The 21,337-nt window shown below is 42.1% G+C and overlaps 1 protein-coding gene across 2 annotated transcripts in view; it reads right to left on the bottom strand.

Annotated features, from left to right (window-relative positions):
- Positions 1-209: 209 nt before the first annotated feature.
- Positions 210-21,337, bottom strand: part of nkd2b (NKD inhibitor of WNT signaling pathway 2b) — a 131,510-nt gene continuing 110,382 nt past the window's right edge. For both annotated transcript variants that reach the window (XM_072560585.1, XM_072560586.1), the window contains 4 exons: positions 16,348-16,495; positions 14,760-14,844; positions 8,923-9,050; positions 210-2,219 (listed from right to left, as the gene is read on the bottom strand). In XM_072560585.1, coding sequence (XP_072416686.1) covers positions 1,657-2,219; positions 8,923-9,050; positions 14,760-14,844; positions 16,348-16,495 — 924 coding nt within the window. In that variant the 3' untranslated portion in view covers positions 210-1,656. The remainder of the gene's footprint in view (positions 2,220-8,922; positions 9,051-14,759; positions 14,845-16,347; positions 16,496-21,337) is intronic.

Below are 21,337 nucleotides of genomic sequence, written 5' to 3'. Positions count from 1 at the left end.
TCCCAAATCCTGCAATGGAAGTATCTGCCTATATTTTGCCTCAAATGTTTGGAGCTGGACTTGAACCCATAAGTTTCAGACTTAGCGACAAGAGTACTCCCATGGACCAAGTTGACAATATCACAGTTAAGGAAGAAAACAGAAATGTTTGCCAAGTTCATTAAGGGTTCTGGCAACACTTTAAAAACTTCAAATGAAAACAGATTGCATACTGTTAAATAAATAATACATTTAATTAAGTTCATGTACAATACTATATAAAAAAATTGCAGTGAAATCCAATAAGGTAGAACTATTATGAAAGGCATTTTTCTTTACAAAAATATCGCTACAATATGGTATGGCTACTTTTGATAACATATCTAGGAGAATACCGTCAACATAATATGGGGGAAATCCACACAAAACTGGAATGTAAGAAAAGTAATACAGTAACATATTCCTTTTGACACTGGCATCAACTCTGAGGAAGTATTGACAATAACTTTGATCCAGAGCTGTGACAGCTGTGGCAATGATACAACATAATGCAGTTTTGTATGAGTTTACAGCGGGATTCTGACATTTTGTATTAGATGCAAAATTATCTTTGTAGGAATTGTTTTGCTTTGAATTGTTCAGTTTCTGGAGTACACAGCCCAATCTTCTGTCACTACAACTTTTCCAATGGTTTTTGTTAATAGTAATAATAAAAGTTTTGAAAAACATTAGTAGTTGCAAGGGTGAAGAAATTGTGGAGAGACACACAGTACACATAAGTAAAACAAGGGTTTTTTTCTTCCTTCATGAAAATCCTATGAAGATGGGCACCTATCAATGACATCAGCATGAACGGCAGAAAGCAAAGAGGATATAGGTAAAAAAAAATTTTAAAAATCTCAATATATGAATAAATTATATTTTAAAATGATTACTATGTGTTACATTCATCCTCATGGTGTTAACAATACATGCTGACAGACTGCTCGCTATCAGTTCATATCACAATACACTTCATAATTGTACCTACAGTAAAGGCAATCTTGTTTTGACAGAGGAAGCCCACTCTTAGATGGCTTGTGGAACAAGCTTAGGGTTTCTATTCAAGATGGTTTGTCTTAATAACTCAGATCCACAGTACCACAGAGCACATGTGTAGAATGCACGTTCAGTCCAGTATAAATATTAGTTCCGTTGAGCTGATAATAAAACATAATAAGCTCTGATGTTTCATATTTTTTATGCAGCAGAGTAATGGCAGTGGTGTCTCAAATTTTCATAGGTTTTTGTTTAGATCACTAGTTAATAAAAAAGGTATAAAGTAGGTCTGCATTTCGCGGTGACCAGTCTTGCACTGTGGCCAAGGAACCGCACATCTCACCTTAGTCCCACAGACAGAAGTGAGAAGATAAGAAAGTGATTATTAACCCTAAAAAGACGTGCACACATATCAATCCAAACTGAAAAAATAAACAACTTATCGTGAGAAAAATTGCAACGTATGGAGCTGACATGGGTTTTGAAGCTTATTTGTTCCCAACTGTTGCTCGCACAGGTCTGAACTTCAGTTGAAAAATGGCCACCGACACAGTGCAGGAAACAGAGTTATCACAGAGACGGGAAAGGTCTGCCCTAAATACGGAACTTTTATTCTTCTTTCTGGTAGCAGTCAGCTCCTCATGATTGGTGGTAATGATGGTAATGATGGTGATGATGGTGTTCATGGTGGTGATGGTGTTCATGTCTTTGAACCACGGGCATGACATAGCCATCACTTGACATAACTGGTGGCAGATCCCGTACAAATTCTTGCTCCAGTGCCGGCAGCTGAACATGGGCTGCCTTCATTGGTGAGTGGTTCTCTTTTATTCGTTGCCTGTACTTTTTATGGCTGTGTAGTTGCGGCTGCTGAAGGTGGTGATGGTCGTATCCTGGGTGGTTGGGCTGCGAGTGGTAGTGTAGGCCTTTCCCGTTCTTGTTTCCACCGCTGCTCTGACCCGGCACAGTGGGAGCTTTGCCAGCTCCTTTGGAGGACTTGCCCAGTGGCTTCTCTTGGCATTTCAGCCTCTGGTGTGCTTCACCCAACCGGAGCTCTCCCATGCTTGTAGGGGAGGGCTGGTCCAGGAGCTGGGATCGACGGTGGTGGTTGCCGTGGGCCTCCGATTCCTGGGATCGTGACCTGTTCTGGGACTGAGTGCTTTTCCCATGGTGCTCTTGCCGGGTCTGCAATGGCGGGGATCCTGACAGAGATAAAGGGAGACAAAACCAGTGTCAACACAATGAGATGAGCATAGGAACACAGACAATGCAGCAGTTTCAGCAGATGATCATTTTGAGAAAACCAAGGCCTACGGTGGGATATTGGCTCAGTGGTTAGCACTGCTGCCTCATAGCACTAGGGGCCTGAGTTTGATTCCAGCTTCAGGCGAATGTCTGTCTGGAGTTTGCACGTTCTCCCTGTGGCTGTGTGGGTTTCCTCTGGTTGCTCCGGTTTCCTCCCACAGACCAAAGATGTACCAGTTAGGTGGATTATCCATGCTAAATTGCCCATTGTGTCCAGGGATGTGCAGGTTCGTAGGGTTAACCATGGGAAATGCAAGGTTACTGGGATAGGGTAGAGGGGCTGGGATGCTCTTAGTAGGGTCAGGGTGGACTTGATGGGTTGAATGGCTTCTTTTTGTACTGTAGGGATTACTAGAAATCTTTAAAATCATTGGTTGGTTTGATACATTGATGCTCTTATGTCCAAAGTTAGATTATTTCCCAACAGGTTAAATAAAGTATTTTGAAGGCATTTCTTTGTCCACCTGAGTGAAAATGTTGAATTCACTACCAGATAGTTAGGGTTGAAGCAGAATAATATTGATCCATTTAAAGAGGAGAATACCAGTACTCATGGGTGATGAGCAAGTTTGGCCCCAAAATGACCCCAGATTAAATTCAATTATAGGGTCACTGACATTTCTCTGGTCACCCCATCAGTAATAAATGTAGGAAACAAACAGACTGGAGGACCAGTCAGGAGTTTGGAAAGTCAGCAGTAGCAGTAAGTCACAAGCAGAGCCCTTGACCAGCTTTAGGGGCATCTTGCAAGGTGAGGGGTGGTGATGGAGAGGATCCTCAAGGGGGTTGGTGATAGGGAGAAGGAGCCTGCATGAGGTGTGAGTTGGTGGCAAAGGTTGGACAAGGTGAAACAACAATGGTGGAGGTGGGATGAGGGGGAGATGAGGTGCTGGAAGGGTTTTGGGCAGGGGGTTCAGGAAAGAGGCTGAACAAGGGATACAATAGTGATGGGGTACTGGAGGGAGCTTGAAAGAGATGTGGGGCAGGGAGAATGTACCTGAAAGGTAGCGGGGACAAAAAGGAGACAAGAGGTGTGGGGTGGGGAGACAAAGAGGGATGCAAATGTATAGGGAGAGAGAGAGGTCGGAAAGGAGGGAGAACAGTTTTAACCCCATCGACAAACAAATTCTCAGCTAAATAGGAGCTAGGATAACCTGATACCACTGTAACAATTAATTCTTTGAAAACGACTAACTAAGACTGCATACGTTCAGCACTACTAGATGAGGAGAAAAATGTAGTGAATACTATCACAATGAACACTGCAACAATTTTTAAATTTAAATTTGAGATTTCGGTCTGAGGCATTAAAATGCATAACAATTAAAAGAAGGTCCAGTTTTGTATATATGCAAAGTAAGCACTACAGCTGTGACCTCAACCAGATTAAGGAAGGTGTGTTCAGGGTGACATTTGCATTTATAAAAGTGTGTGTCTTGAAAAAAAACCTTTGGTTACAAAATTATGCATATTGTTTTGTGCAAAATGACATATTGCAGTATCTTGGAATGAATCTGCTCCTGTTGTGGTGGTAGTTTTAACAAGTTGCTAATTATTGAGGATATGGATGAATTCTAATACCGTTTTGAAGAGTGTCCAAATTAACCATATGTCAACACAAATACAGATGGAATTATTTACAAAGAGACTGTGTCACCTAAGAAATGAATTAGTGAGAAGGGAAAAGCAGTGCCTGAAAGCAACAAAGCAGCCATCAAGAAAATTGCAAATGGAGTGCTTGAAAAAAAAGTAATTTGACATTGGGTAAAATGCACAGGAAATGAAGTGAGAAAGTTATATGTATATGACATAAAACTGAAAGAAGTGTGGATGCTGTAAATCAGAAACAAAAATAGTAATTACTGGAAAAGCTGAGCAGGTCTGGCAAGATCCATGAAGAGAAATCAGAGTTAACGTTTCAAGTTGAGTGACCCTTCCTCAGAAGGATATAATGGGAGGAGGCAATAAGAACAGGAGAAGACTTCTGTGCAGCGTACATACAGATCATTCTGCTATAACACACGTTTCATTAATGCAAATTCGCTGTAATGCGATTGACGAATTGGGGACAGTTTCTAAAGCCCGAACTTTCAAAACATGTGCTGGCTGTAACGCGATTACATCACCAACACTTTACGCGCTGTTTCTAAAGTGTGATTTTTCTATAACACGGGGTTCTACAAGAACTCAAACGTCACATTATAGAGGAAATACCTGTACACAGACAAGTTGGAAGCAATGGCAGTTTTGCTATTATAAATTCTAAGTAATGCAATTACACTTAATACAATAACTTTAACTTGGATTACAAATATATCTTTTCTTTCAGACACAAGTCAAGTGTCCCTTTGCTACATTTCCTCTTGGACTGAGAAAAGATGAAAACAGTGGCTACTGCCCCATTGCAGGAATTCGTTTTGCATCGATCAGCATGTGAAGAACAGCCCTGTGCCAGTCACTCCAAATTACATAGCCCACTTTTCCAGGATTCAAGGTCAAGCTTTTAAGTGTTCCCTAGAGTTCTGCTGTTATGCTGTGCCTTGGGGCGGTTAATTTATCGTCGAGTGTGAATGAAATTTGGCCTCCGTCCAAGCCCTCTGTGTATTTGTACAGGAGATAAGTTCCTGCATTTGTGTGGATCATGTAGTGCTGGGTACAGGCAACAGTCCAATTTGGCAGTGTCACTGCTTTGATCTGTAAAGGAAATCACTTCTTAACCCCATCAGTGCCAAAATCACATGGGAGCCCACAAAACGCCAGAACTCTGCTAAGTTGTCCATGAAGACTGGATTTGTCCCAAACCATCTGCTGTTTCAGCAGACTTCATTAATACTACATACCCCGAACTTATATTAGTTCCACATGGATGATTTCAGTCGACCAATCCCTTTTGTTCACTTAATTGAGGAACTCATTATTTTAGAGATGTCCATTAGAAATTAATGACTAGCCACAGATGTTACTGTGGCAACGTCATTTCAACCACAGCCACTCAAGCCGATAAAACATATCTTAAGCACCATAAAGGGAAATGTACCGAACATAGGGGTACTTATTCAACAATCAGTAACCAAGTAAAGGGCACCTATATCTATTTTAAATTATCACTTTTCATTTCACCACTTAACAACAAACACTCAGTAAAGGTAAAGTTTGCATCCATACGTTTGAGACCCTATGGCCAACAGTTACATTAATTAAAAAAGAGGTATGACAGATGCTGGAGATCTGAAATAAAAACCAAAAATGCTGGAGAAACTCAACACCTCTGGCAGCAACTGTGGAGAGAAATCAAGTTAATGGTTTGAGTTCAATACGATTGCTTTGGTATGAAGAAGTCACATCGGACTCTAAATGTAAACTCGGTTTCTCTTTCTCCACAGATGCAGCCAGTCCTGCTGAGTATCTCTAGCACTTACTATTTTTATTTCACCGTCTATCACTCACTTTTTAATTTACTGCGCTGAAATGCAATCAGCCATGTCTGAATTTCCAGTTTGCCAAATGAAGCTTGTGGCTAATATACTTGATGACAAAGGACCACTTGAAAGTAGTTTAGCTGTCTGTAATCTTAATTACAAAGACATTGATTTGACCTGCAAAGTTATCTTATCAGTAATGACAAGACTGCTTAATCAAGCTGTAGAGCAGATTATTCAAACGTATTCTTTCAATTTTGAAATGGGATTTACAAGGCTAGATTGATGGGATGAAATCTAGATGAAGTGAAGTTAGATGATTTTAAAAACTGCCCAATGGGGCAGGAGGCAGGGAAAAATAGAGAGACAGTAGTGGGAAACCTCATTGTCCCACAACCCCACTCCGCCCTTTTCTACCTCCTGCCCAAAATCCACAAACCTGACTGCCCCGGCCAACCCATTGTCTCAGCCTGCTCCTGCCCCACTGAACTCATCTCTGCATACCTCGACACAGTCTTGTCCACCTTAGTCCAAGAACTGCCCACCTACGTTCGGGACACCACCCATGCCCTCCACCTCCTCCATGATTTTCGCTTCCCTGGCCCCCAATGCCTTATCTTCACCATGGACATCCAGTCCCTATACACCTCCATCCCCCATCACGAAGGCCTCAAAGCCCTCAGCTTCTTCCTTTCCTGCCGAACCAACCAGTACCCTTCCAATGACACTCTCCTTCGACTGACTGAACTTCTCCTTCCAATCCTCCCACTTCCTCCAAACCAAAGGAGTAGCCATGGGCACCCGCATGGGCCCTAGCTATGCCTGCTTCTTCGTTGGATATGTGGAACAGTCCATCTTCTGCAGCTACACTGGCACCACCCCCCACCTTTTCCTCCACTACATCGATGACTGTATCAGCTCTACCTCGTGCTCCCACGAGGAGGTTGAACAGTTCATCCACTTTACTAACACCTTCCACCCCAATCTCAAATTTACCTGGACCATCTCAGACTCTTCCCTCCCCTTCCTAGACCTCTCCATCTCTATCTCAGACGACCAACTTAACATGGACGTATACTATAAACCGACTGACTCTTCTCACCCTGCCCCCTGTAAAAATGCCATCCCATATTCCCAATTCCTTTGCCTTCGCCGCATCTGCTCCCAGGAGGACCAATTCCAATACCGAACACCCAGATGGCCTCCTTCTTCAAAGACCACAATTTCCCCTCAGACGTGGTTGACGATGCTCTCCACCGCATCTCCTCCACTTCCCGCTCCTCCGCCCTTGAACCCCGCCCCTCCAATCGCCACCAGGACAGAACCACACTGGTCCTCACCTACCACCCCACCAACCTCCAGATACATCGGATCATCCTTCGTCATTTCCACCACCTCCAAACGTACCCCACCACCAAGGATATATTTCCCTCCCCACCTCTATCAGCGTTCCGGAAAGACCACTCCCTCTGCAATTCCCTCGTCAGATTCACACCCCCCACCAACCCAACCTCCACTCCTGGCACCTTTCCCTGCAACAGCAAAAAATGCAAAACTTGTGCCCACACCTCCCCCCTCACTTCCCTCCAAGGCCCCAAGGGATCCTTCAATATCCATCAGAAATTCACCTGCACCTCCACACACATCATTTATTGCATCCGCTGCACCCGATGTGGCCTCCTATACATTGGGGAGACAGGCCAACTACTTGCTGAATGTTTCAGAGAACACCTCTGGGACACCCGCACCAACCAACCCAACCGCCCTGTGGCTGAACACTTTAACTCCCCCTCCCACTCCGCCAAGGACATGCAGGTCCTTGGCCTCCTCCATCCCCAGACCATGGCAACACGACGCCTGGAGGAAGAGCGACTCATCTTCCGCCTCGGAACCCTCCAACCACAAGGGATGAATGCAGATTTCTCCAGCTTCCTCATTTCCCCTTCCCCCACCTTATCTCAGTCCCAACCCTCAGACTCAGCACCGCCTTCTTGACCTGCAATCTTCTTCCTGACCTCTCCGCCCCCACCCCCTCTCCGCCCTATCACCCTCACCTTAACCTCCTTCCACCTATCGTATTCCCAACGCCCCTCCCCCAAGTCCCTCCTCCCTACCTTTTATCTTAGCCTGCTGGGCACACCCTCCTCATTCCTGAAGTAGGGCTTATGCCCGAAACGTCGATTCTCCTGTTCCTTTAATGCTGCCTGACCTGCTGCGCTTTTCCAGCAACACATGTTTAAGTAGTGGGAAAGCAGTCTATATCTGTGTTACTCATAACTGGCAAACTCACTCAAGAACCACACAATCATGCGTAAAATAAATGTTTTTCCAAGCGTCTGGCTGATTCTCAACAGTTATCTTGCATCACAAACAACCTGCAAAGGTTTGACGCATGTGATGTCTGCAAAAGATTAAAATGTTTATGTGCCTCCCTGATCAATTAAGAGAGAAGAAGTCTCTCAACACCCCCTCAAAAATATGGTCATGTAGAAATAAACTGAAGAGCAATCTGTGCCATTTTACTTGGGAGTAAATGTCATTTAATGTATTTGGAGTTTACATTTGAGTTCCAAGTTGGGGAAGGAAGGTAAGGAAGAGCATGAATGGGGGAAGGGTTCAATCAATAACTACCTGATAGCACGATGTGATCAGTAAAATATAGCTGGGCTTTATAGGTCCTTCCATTTACAACTGTCCCAGTTCATCATACTACAGGAGGTAACTTTAATTCTTATTGGTTTTATTCAGCTAGCAAAGAGAGCTTGTTCTCGACACAAAGCACAAAAGTAAGGTGGTTATGCTAATTCTTGATAAAGCATTGGTTAGGCAGGCCTCACCTGGAACGAAGGTGGTGAAGCTTTGAAGAAGGTGAAGTGGAGATGTCACAGAGGGGCAATAGGGGAGAAGGACTTCCGTGAAGAGATCACAGAAGCTATAGTGGAGAAAGTAGAGGGCAGATTTAATGGAGACATTCAAAATTATGAGGACGTTTTGATCAGAGAGGTGGAGAAACAGTGTTTCCATGACCTAATGGGATAATTATAAGTGGTAGCAGATTTGAAATGATTAACAGACCAAATTATAGGGGACAGGAAGGAAAATATCTTTGTGCAGTGAGCTGCTATCATTTGGAATATGCTTTTCCAATCACGCTAAAGTAGTGACTGTTTTATTCCTTTACCTGGTCCAAATTTGGATGTGTAGTTCTCTATCCCGGCCAAGTCCAAGTAATGGTTTCTTCTCTCTGTGTTTTCATCTACACAGTAATGCTCACGAACACTTGAATGCTGCTGGTCACAGTTGTACCTTCTGCAAGAAAACAACCCATTTCAAAATTATTCTTGACTCATTCCAACATGTTAACAGCTCTTGATGTGAGCTCAAAAGGTTTGGAACTCACTGAGTTGAACTCGAGACCAGTCTCCTCAACGCAAGGTCAAATTCTTGACCTGGAGCAAGGTCTGGTTTAATTTCAAAGTCTCTTTCACTCTCCCCTTTATTTAATTGAACCTTAACCTTGCAGACTTCCAGCTTATCTACATCCCTTAAAGTCTGCCACAGTAAAGGCACTTGTAACCTTGGTAATTTTAATTAACAATAAAGCCTCTTCAAAATACACACAGTAAATGGGTGATGAAAAAAAAACTTCTTATATTTAAAAAAGTGCAAGTCTAGAATCCAGGGTTATTAAAAGAAAACAGAATCATCAACTAGTTGCTCTCCACAAATAGCAGGAGAAGAAGTTGCTTGAGCAGGAAAAGTGGTTTCCAGGAACCCTTCTGCAAGTAGCTAGCAGAACATATTGATGTATATGGAGAGTCATTAACAGTTAAAATTTCAAATGCACAAACTAGCTAACTCAATTCATATTCTTTAAGAGTTAGAAACTAAAAGTAATCAATTAGTCTTTAGCAATTATACTCAACTGGAGTTGAATTCTGAAAGGTAGGCAAGTGATTAACCTGGCTTCAGTTTTCATTTTGAGAAAATAATGGGATACTATAACAATTCAGGTTTAAACTGGGCCTGCGTATTAAGCACAGGGCTGTTTGTTGAAATTCAAGGCAGGTATGGCTCTGAAGGCTTTTTGTTGTTGTTGTTGTTGTTGTTGAAGAGATTATGGCTAACATTTTCAAATGACCAGCATTGACACAGTGGGCCAAATGGCCTCCAGATTCGAAGAATCAATGAAATAGTGGGCAGGGGAAGTACAGCTGACATATACTTGGTAAAAGCAAATTACTGCAGATGTTGGAATCTCAAACCAAAAAAGAGAAACTGCTGGAAAATCTCAGCAAGTCTTGCAGCATCTGTAAGGAGAGAAAAGAGCTGACGTTTCGAGTCTAACTGACCCTTTGTCAAAGCTAAAAAAAAGGGAGGTATTTATACTAGTATTTCTCCTTTTTTTAGCTTTGACAAAGGGTCAGTTAAACTCGAAATGTCAGCTCTTTTCTCTCCTTACAGATGTTGCAAGACTTGCTGAGATTTTCCAGCATTTTCTCTTTTTTGGTGACGTATACTTGGATTTTGCAGAAAGCCTTTACATTTTGGAAACTGTTACTATAGAAATGACAGGAAACATGGTCTGATGTTGGCCAAGAAATAGATAAACTAAAATCAAAGAAAATCTATCAATGAGGTTAGAATTAAGATACAAATTCAACAGGTAGTGTTGGATAATGGGTAATGAATAAGGATACAGGACGGATAATTTACGAGTTAGCTGATTATGCTAAACTGGTCGAATTTTGAAAAACTATATCCAAATTCTTCTGAATCTGGTTGCAATCAAGCCAATATCTGGTTCGTATGTCCCAGTGTTAACAACTGTAAAGTAATTAAGAATGAGAACAAGAAACCAAAAGAGAAAGGAAGTACTAAATGGAACAATGGTACAGTGTGCTGAACCAAATACTCAGTTAAAGCGCTCAAGAGGATTAATCTGTGAAGCCTTCAGCTATATTTTGCTATTGTAGGTCACCATGGAATACAGTTCAAAAGGTATCAGTTAGACCACAGCTGAAGGATGTGTGCACAACTCTCATTAGTTCTCAATGATTGGTACAGAGGCTACTCAGCCCATCTTGTTGGGAAAGAAGCCTCAGATCATTTCAGATATTGTAAATAAGTGCTTCCTGAAATTTCTGCACTTACTCTTCAATTATTTATATTTAATGCTTTGACTAATTTGTGCTGAAGCTGATCATGGATAGGATATTATGGCTTAAGAGGAATAATGGTGAGAAATAGAGATATTCCAGGTATCCAGAAGAACAAAGAAAATTTGCAACTCATGGAAAAGATGGTGCGCGAGGAATCAACAAATACATTTTAACAATGATCAAATTCAGGGTGCACACAGTTAATAATGAGGAAATTAAAAATATGGAAAGGATTTTTTTACTATTCGTTTTTGGGGTGCGATTTAGTGGCTACCCATTATTATTTTTAACCAGTGCAATAAGCTGTCTTTTGGGAAGAGGAATAGACCATTTAGTCAATTGAATCTCCTCCACAATTCAATAAGATCACGGTTGATCATCCAATTCAATGCTTTCCCCCACCGCCATATCTTCATGTCCACTGATGTTATTGGTATTTAGAAATCTATCAATTTCCATAAAATATACTCAATGACATAGCTTTCAATATAGAGAATTCCAGAAGTTCACAATCCTCAGTGAAAATTAATTCTCCTCATCTTGGTTCTAAGTGTCTTCCTTCTTAGTTGGAAACCGTGCCCCTGGTTCTAGTTTCCCTGAACAGGAGAAATAGCTTATCTACATCTACAGGTCTAACCCTTTAAGAATTTTGTAAGTTTCAATGAGAGTTTGTCTCATCCTTTGAAATTCTAGAGAATCCAGATCCAGTTTTTCAGGTCTCTCTTTATAGGACAAACCTGCTACCCTGGGAACAAGTCTAGTAAACCTTCATTGCATTGCCTCTATTGCAATAATATCTCTCCTAAGGCAAGTGTACCAATACTATACACAGCATTTTAGGTGCGGTTTAATCAAGGTTCTAAAGTAGAATTTGCTACTCTTGTACTCAGATCCTCTGGTCTTAAAGGTTTACATTCCATTAGCCTCTCTAGCTCATAGAATCCCTACAGTGTGGGAGCAGGCTATTTGGCCAATCGAGTCCACACTGACCCTATGAAGAGCATCCCACCCAGACCTATCCCTGTAATCCTTCATGGCTAATCCACCTAACCTGCACATCTCTGGGCTGTGGGAGGAAACCCACACAGGTACAGGGAGAACATGCAAACTCCATACAATAGTCACCAGAGCATGCAATCGAACCCAGATCCCTGGCGTTGTGAGGCAGCAGTGCTAACCATTGAGCTACTGTGCCACCCCAAATAAGCATGTCACCCTTTAGTGACTTATTGACAAGGAAAAACCAGTTTACACATTCACATTGTCTAACGTGTTGTCATTTAAGAACTACTCTGCAATTCTATTCCTCATATCAAAGTGGATATGCTCTCATTTTTCCACATTATTGGGTGTGTTCCCGTCTGCTCTTAAAAATTCTCTGAAACCACTTTGCAACTTTCTTGCAGTAATTATTTGTACCTAGCTTTGTGTAATTCACAAATTTGTAAATATACATTTGCTCTCAATTCCAAATCATTGACGTATATTGCGAACAGCTGGGGCCCAGAAAGCTAATTCCTGCAACATACCACTAGTCTCAGCCTGTTTCTACTGTTTTCTGCCCGTAAGCCAATTCTTAATCCATGCTATACATGACCTCTTATCTCAAGTGTTTTAATTTTGATAATCAAATTTCCTTTAGGGACTTTATAAAACGTTCTTCTGAATTCAACCACCAATTCCCCTTTATCAATTCTCAAAAACATGCCAAAAAGGTTTATCAACACGATTTCCCATTTACAAATCCATAAGAACTATGTCCAATCAGATAATTATTATCCAAGAGTCCATTTAGATTCAAGCATTGCCCTAACCTTGATTAAAGAACAACAGGTCTATACGTCCACATTTTCTCTCTCCATCCCTTTTTAAATAGTTGGATGGCATTTGTTATCTTTCAATGTGCATGAATATTCTGGAATTTATAGCATTTTGGAAGGTGGTCATCACTGTGCCACTATCATGAATAGCTACTTCTTTCAACAACTCTGGGATGTAAAATATCAAATCCCAAATTCTAATCATCCTTCAGTCCCATTAATCTCTCTAACATAACCTTACCAAGACTAATTTCCTTCAATCCTTCGTTATCCCTAGCCTCTTGGATGTCCAATTCTGGGAGATTTCTATCTTCTTCAGTGAAGACAGAAACAAAAGTAATCATTTAGCTTCTTTTCCACTTCTCTATTACCCATTACAAATTCTTTTAACTCTGCCTCTAATAGGCCTACATTTGTCTGAGCCAAATGGTTTATTTTTATGCATTTATAAAAGGTTTTATAGCCTTTTAAAAGCTTTTCTTAAAAAAAAATAATGTTTTACATTCATATTTTATTCTCCTTTTCAGTTTCTTGGTTCTCCTGTTTGTATTGCAAAATTCCTATAATTTTCAGGTTTCGTACTATTTTTGGCAATTTAATATGACTTTTAATCTTAGGCAATCTTTAACTTCTTTGTTAGCCACAACTGTCAGAAATTTTGGCAGTTTTGGGCCTTGAAGTAAACAATGCAATATTTCTTTAAAGACTTGCTTATATACAATCATACCTTTTAAAGTATTTCCCCAAACACTCCAGCCACTTCTAAACTTCATAATTTCTTTTGTTCAAATTTAACACAGACTTCAAATTTAACGACCTGACCTTCAAATATAAAATTTTATGATGTTATGATCACTCATCCCTTTTACCACAAGATTATTAATCAGCCTTTTTCAGACATGTAATGCTTGATCTGAAATAGATTGTTACCTTGTTGGATTCTCAATATTTTTATGCTAGAAAACCATCCTTAACACACTTTTAAAATGCATTCTGCACAGCATTAACACTCATTAGGTTTACTCTGAATATATTCAGATTGAAGTCATCCATGATTACTGTATTACACATGCACATGCTTCTCTATTCCTCGGAGTACAGTCCATATACTATGGAAGCTAGTCAAATAGAAATGTGTCATTGAGCAAGGAATCAAGGAATGCGAGAAGTAAAGTGGGATTAATCCATTAAAAGGGAATATGTTTATTCCAAAAATGTCTCAAGGATCATTCTGCAGGGTTCCAAACTTAACCTGGAGAGTTATTTAGTAAGATGGCTGCAGGACCAAAGGATTGTTTATAAATTGCACGTAGTATACTTAAGAGGAAAATCAGGAGGGCAAAATGGGGACATGAGATAGCTTTGGCAAATAGAATTAAGGAGAATCCAAAGGGCGTTTACAAATATATTAAGGACAAAAGGAAAAATAGGGAGAGAATAGGGCCCCTCAAAGTTCAGCAAGGCGGCCCTTGTGTGGAGCCACAGAAAATGGGGGAGATACTGAATGAATATTTTGCATCAGTATTTACTGTGGAAAAAGAAATGGAAGATATAGACTGTAGGGAAATAGATGGTGACATCTTGCAAATGTCCAGATTACAGAGGAGACGCAGAGGGTGGTATGTGTATGGAATGAGCTGCCAGAGGATGTGGTGGAGACTGGTACAATTGCAACATTTAAGAGGCATTTGGATGCGTATATGAATAGGAAGGGTTTGGAGGGATATGGGCCAGGTGCTGGCAGGTGGGACTAGATTGGGTTGGGATATCTGGTCGGCATGGACGGGTTGGACTGGAGGGTCTGTTTCCATGATGTACATCTCTGTGACTCTATGTTTGTGTGCAGTGAGCATTTCCATTGGGAGGTGAACTTTGCAAACTCACAACCTCTTGATTTTGCCACATTTTATTGAGAAACCAGACACAAGCTCAAGTGCTCAGTATTTCAAGGACTACAATAACTTTATTTGTCTTTTTAATGATCTCAGTGATATGGAAATCAGGCTAGAAATCTGTTGTTCATAGTAGATTAGTACCTGAGATGAGCAGACAGCCTTTTGTCCATGCTCTTCATTTCCTCCACATGTTCTCCTTCGTTCCTGCCCCGGCTGCTTTCTCGATCTGCAGAAAGGTGAACAGAAAAGTCTCTCCGTAAACATGTTTGGTTCACCACCTCATAGGGGTTTCAAGCTGCTCAAAAAGCACGGAGTAAAACTTTCAACAGCAATAAGGGACGGACTGAGTGAATTTAATTTAATAGTGGGCGGCATGGTGGCACAGTGGTTAGCACTGCTGCCTCACAGCGCCAGAGAACCGGGTTCATTTCCCGCCTAAGGCGACTAACTGTGTGGAGTTTGCACATTCTCCCCATGTCTGCGTGGGTTTCCTCCGGGTGCTCCGGTTTCCTCCCACAGTCCAAAGATGTGCAGCTCAGGTGAATTGGCCATGCTAAATTGCCCGTAGTGTTAGGTAAGGGGTAAATGTTGGGGTATGGGTGGGTTGCGCTTCGGCGGGGCGGTGTGGACTTGTTGGGCCGAAGGGCCTGTTTCTAAACTGTAAGTAATGTAATCTAATCTAAACAGAATGTAAAATTCCTTTCGCTAACTGAACTGACAGTTTAAATTCAGTCCTTTTAGTCATAAGTTGTTGCAAAACCCTCAGATAGGCTGTGAGAGGGGGCTGGTTAATCAGCATAGACACATTAAAGGGGAATGAGATAAGTTTCAGTAGGGCCAGGTGAAGTAGGATGGGAAGAGGCTTGTGATGAGCATAAATATGTGCCTACCAACTGGATCGACCTGCCTGCTTCAGGTGTTGCATCTTTCTTGTGACTTAAAAGTCAGTGAAGATAGAATAGCGCTGATGAGGAACAGTGAAATGTCAGTGAATCCAGCAGATATATGGTTTATGCCTGTTGCTATAGTGATTCAGGCCATGGCAATTATTCCACAAGAGTTTTTTTTATCAGGGAAAGTGATGAAGTATTGCAGAAGCTTTTGGTCAACTGCAATTAACATAATGAAAGAATGTGCATTTATACCCATGATCTCAGGCATCCAAAGCACTTTACAACCAATTAAATACTTCTGCAGTACCAATCATATAAACTAGCTTTAAATTCTGTTTGAGGTATAAATAGCCCAGACACTGGGAGCAACACCCGTGCTCTTTCTCAAAGTAGTGTCATGTGACCTTTTGAGTTAATCTGAGCGGTCAGACAGGTGCTTGGTTCAGTGATTCACTCAAAATATGGCCTTTCTGTTTAGATCTCCCTCAGGACTGCAGCTGGAGTCCTAGACTTGTTTCTATGCTTAGGCCCATGGAGACAGAATTGAACCCATAATTCTCTAACTTAGAGCTGAGACTGCTGCTTATTGAGCTGAAGCAGGCACTGTGATCACAGTGATGCATCAAATTGGAGGAATACATGTTCTTTAAAACCAAAACAATCCTTGCAGCACCACAACGAGAGTGGGCATTTTAGTTTGTTTTCTAGGACCGAAGGAAGATTTGCCACACACATACACAATACGAGTCATGTCCACCTGCTGGAGGATGAAAAATAATTTAAATGAAAAGGAAACTATTCTATGATCAGCTTGCAGTAGATGAGAACCAATTTACCTTGACCATTGGTGAGGCCATCTTTCTTCCTATGCGAAGGTTCAGGGGTCACTGTCAACTTTACCCTCAGCGTCTTGCTGGTGGCAGATGATTGGTTCACAGAAGCATCTACAACTTCATATATGGTGTGCATCAAGCTGGACATATCCTACACATTTCATTTTTCAAAAGACAAGTTTAATATGTTTAATTCAATGAAAAGTCATTTGTTGCACCGAAGCTTTTCCTACATTCGACACATGGAATATTCAAACATGATTCCATGTTCTAAATGATATCCTGTACTTCAAGAAAATTAAAAACCAGTAGTTAAAATTTTAATTTTTGCAATAGCAAAAGCAAAGTTAAAAATTAATACCCAGGGTTCCATATAGCAACAGTAGGCAAACTAGCCACTTGAGCCTGTTACCCAAGAAAAGGAGTTATCCTTTATCATTTATCCTGTTGTATTTTTTTAAGCTATGGCTGATCTGTACGCCCAACTCTATAGCTCTGATTACTCTTCCGTAACATCTATCTCACTTTTGGAAGTATCAGTGATCGTGCATCCACAGCCTTAGTGAGTTTTGAGAAGATTTGTAGCTCAGGTGAGGTTTTGGATGTAGGCTTGCTCTCTGAGTTGAAAGGCTTATTTCCAGACATTTCATTACCTTACTAGGTAACATCTTCAGTGGACTTTATGCAAAGCAATGCTGAAATTTCCTGCTTTCTATTTATATGTTTGGGTTTCTTTGGGTTGGTGATGTTATTTCCTGTGGTGAAGTCACTTCCTGTTCCTTTTCTCAGGGGGTGGTAGATGGGGTCTAACTCGATGTGTTTGTTGATAGAGTTCTGGTTGGAATGCCATGCTTCTAGGAATTCTCGTGCGTGTCTTTGTTTGGCTTGTCCTAGGATGGACGTATTGTCCCATTGAAGTGGTGTCCTTCCTCATCCATATGTGAAGATACTAGTGAAAGACGGTCATGTCTTTTTGTGGCTAGTTGGTATTCATGTATCCTGGTGGCTAATTTTCTGCCTGTTTGTCCAATATAGTGTTTGTTACAGTCCTTGCATGGTATTTTGTAAATGACGTTAGTTTTGTTCATTGTCTGTATAGGGTCTTTCAAGTTCATTAGCTGCTGTTTTAAAGTGTTGGTGGGTTTGTGGGCTAGTAGTCTGGCAGTCATTTCAGAGATGTATTTGATGTAGGGGAGAGTGGCTAGGGTTTCTGGACGTGTTTTATCTGCTTGTTTCGCTTTGTTGCTGAGAAATCGGCGGACAGTGTTCACTGGGTACCCATTCTTTTTGAAGACACGGTATAGACGATTTTCCTCTGCTCTGCGTAGTTCCTCTGTGCTGTGGTGTGTGTTGGCTCATTGAAATAATGTTCTGATGCAGCTTTGTTTGTGGGTGTTGGGGTGATTGCTTCTGCAGTTCAATATTTGGTCTGTGTGTGTTGTTTTTCTGTAGACGCTGGTTTGAAGTTCCCCATTGGCTGTTTGCTCTACTTTGACCTCTAGGAATGGCAGTTTGTTGTTATTTTCCTCCTCTTTAGTGAATTTTATGTCAGTAAGGGTATTATTGATGGTCTTGAAGGTTTCCTCTAACTTGTTTCGTTTAGTGATGACAAAGGAGTCATCCACGTAACGGATGCAGAGTTTGGGTTGGATGGTTGGCAGAGCTGTTTGCTTAAGTCTCTGAATTACTGCCTCTAAGAACCCTGATATTGGAGATCCCATGGGTGTACCATTGGTTTGTCTGTAAGTTTTGTTGTTGAAGGTCAAGTGGGTGGTAAGGCATAGTTAGAATAAGAGGTAAAAACAATGACTGCAGATGCTGGAAACCAGATTCGGGATTAGTGGTGCTGGAAGAGCACAGCAGTTCAGGCAGCATCCAAGTAGCTTTGAAATCGACGTTTCGGGCAAAAGCCCTTCATCAGGAATAAAGGCAGTGAGCCTGAAGCATGGAGAGATAAGCTAGAGGAGGGTGGGGTTGGGGAGAAAGTAGCATAGAGTACAATGGGTGAGTGGGGGAGGGGATGAAGGTGATAGGTCAAGGAGGAGAGGGTGGAGAGGATAGGTGGAAAAGAAGATAGGCAGGTAGGACAAGTCCGGGCAAGTCAAGGGGACAGTTATTGAGCTGGAAGTTTAGAAGGGGAAATGAGGAAACTGTTGAAGTCTACATTGATGCCCAGGGGTTGAAGTGTTCCGAGGCGGAAGATGAGGCGTTCTTCCTCCAGGCGTCTGGTGGTGAGGGAGCGGCGGTGAAGGAGGCCCACGACCTCCATGTCCTCGGCAGAGTGGGAGGGGGAGTTGAAATGTTGGGCCACGGGGCGGTTTGGTTGATTGGTGCGGGTGTCCCGAAGATGTTCCCTAAAGCGCTCTGCTAGGAGGCGCCCAGTCTCCCCAATGTAGAGGAGACCGCATCGGGAGCAATGGATACAATAAATGATATTAGTGGATGTCCAGGTAAAACTTTGATGGATGTGGAAGGCTCCTTTAGAGCCTTGGATAGAGGTGAGGGAGGAGGTGTGGGCGCAGGTTTTACAGTTCCTGTGGTGGCAGGGGAAAGTGCCACAATTGGAGGGTGGGTTGTTTGGGGGCGTGGACCTGACCAGGTAGTCGCGGAGGGAACCGTCTTTGCGGAAGGCGGAAAGGGGTGGGGAGGGAAATATATCCCTGGTAGTGGGTCTGTTTGGAGGTGGCGGAAATGTCGGTGGATGATTTGGTTTATGCGAAGGTTAGTAGGGTGGAAGGTGAGCACCAGGGGCGTTCTGTCCTTGTTACGGTTGGAGGGGTGGGGTCTGAGGGCGGAGGTGTGGGATGTGGACGAGATGCGTTGGAGGGCATCTTTAACCACGTGGGAAGGGAATTTGCGGTCTCTAAAGAAGGAGGCCATCTGGTGTGTTCTGTGGTGGAACTGGTCCTCCTGGGAACAGATCCGGCAGAGGCGGAGGAATTGGGAATACGGGATGGCATTTTTGCAAGAGGTAGGGTGGGAAGAGGTATAATCCAGGTAGCTGTGGGAGTCGGTTGGTTTGTAAAAAATGTCAGTGTCAAGTTGGTCGTCATTAATGGAGATGGAGAGGTCCAGGAAGGGGAGGGAGGTGTCAGAGATAGTCCAGGTAAATTTAAGGTCAGGGTGGAATGTGTTGGTGAAGTTGATGAATTGCTCAACCTCCTCGCGGGAGCACGAGGTGGCGCCAATGCAGTCATCAATGTAGCGGAGGAAGAGGTGGGGAGTGGTGCCGGTGTAATTACGGAAGATCAACTGCTCTGTGTAGCCAACAAAGAGACAGACATAGCTGGGGCCCATATGTGTGCCCATGGCTACCCCTTTGGTTTGGAGGAAGTGGGAGGATTCAAATGAGAAATTGTTAAGGCATAGTGAAACACATTGAGTTAAACCCCATCTACCACCCCTGAGAAAAGGGACAGGAAGTGAATTCACCACAGGAAATAATATCACCAAAGGAAATGACATCACCAACCTAAAGAAACCCAAACATATAAATAGAAAGCAGGAAGTTTCAGCATTGCTTTGCTTAAAGTCCACTGAAGATGTTACCGAGTAAGGTAATGAAACATCTGGAAATGAACCTTTCAGCTCAACGAGCAAACCTACATCCAAAATCCACAGCCTTTTGAGAGAGTTCCAAATTTGCATTATGTGAAGAGATGCTTCCTGATGTCACTCCTGAATGGCTTAGCTCTAACTTCAGGGTCATTCTCACATTTTCTGAACTCCACCACCGGAGAAAATAGCATCATTACCTCCAGCAGAAAGTCCTTTAGCTTTAAACATCTTAACTCAGTGGAATACAAGCAGTGTCAGTGGAAGGTGTCCCTTTAATTTGACTTTTTTTAGTTCGGGTAACATTTTGGTGATGGACTCTATAAAGCCAGTCCTTCCTGAAGTTCAGTGGCCAGAACTAAATGCAGGACTCTGGAGGTAGTCAATTGGTGGTCTATACAATTGAAATGTTACTCCCAGCAGACATTTCAATAACATGATAAAATGATTTTCACGTACTTGACCACTAGGTTTGTGGCTTCAGTTCTTGGACCAATAAATCTGTGCTCATCACCATTTAGAAAAGACTTAGGATCAATCCAGCTTGGGGCTAAAGTGAATGATCTCTCACTTGCTAGTAAGCACTGGTGATGAGGAACCCTGCTCACTAATCAACAAAGTACACTGGTAACAGCTCCAAATTCACATGCTTCTCATGCACTCATATACCTGGATGAATGGCTGTGCTCCCCTTGCTGTGAAACATAGACAATCTTCTCAAAATACAAATATCTCTGAATTGGATTGTGTTTTTGTTGGATCTGACACCACTATGCATAGAATTAGAGAGTTTAAGTATTGTCACAGGGCAATTTCCTAAGTTGTGCTGTACCCAAGGCTTCTCTCACTTTACTGCATCTCACAGAGGCCCTTTGGTCCATTGGTTCTATGCTGAATTATCCACACTAATTCCACTTTCCAATATTTGGCCCACAATCTTGAAGGTTATGGCATTTCAAGACCTCATCCCCACACACCTTTTAAAGGTTGAGCATTTACCTAAATTACTGTCCTCCCGAGCAATGCATTTTAGATTCCCACCACCTTCTGGATGAAAATGGTTTTAATCAAATCCTCTCTAATTATCCAGCCCTTCACCTTTAAATTATCCCCCTCGTTATTGACCCTTCAACTAAGGTGTACAGCTACTGCCTATCTTGTCTGTGCCCCGCAATCTTACACACCTCAGATTGATCAGATTTAACTCTTTCGTAATCGCCAAAGTTAAGCCCTGTGAATGCCAAAAGTCCAAATCAAAAATAGAAAATGCTGAAAATACACAAGTCAGGTCATTTCTGTAGCAGGATAAACCAGGAGGTGACATTCCAGGTCTATGAGTTTTCATCAGTACTGGGTGCTATTTGCAAGTAAAAATGAGGAGGGTTGAAAAATGAGCAAAAAGGAGAATATCAGTGATGGGGTAGAGAGTAGAGTTTAA

This window comes from Chiloscyllium punctatum, chromosome 41 (assembly GCF_047496795.1).
Source record: "Chiloscyllium punctatum isolate Juve2018m chromosome 41, sChiPun1.3, whole genome shotgun sequence".
Taxonomy (NCBI): domain Eukaryota; kingdom Metazoa; phylum Chordata; class Chondrichthyes; order Orectolobiformes; family Hemiscylliidae; genus Chiloscyllium; species Chiloscyllium punctatum.
The sequence above is the reverse complement of the archived record's forward strand: the minus strand, read 5'-3'. Positions and strand labels throughout refer to the sequence as shown.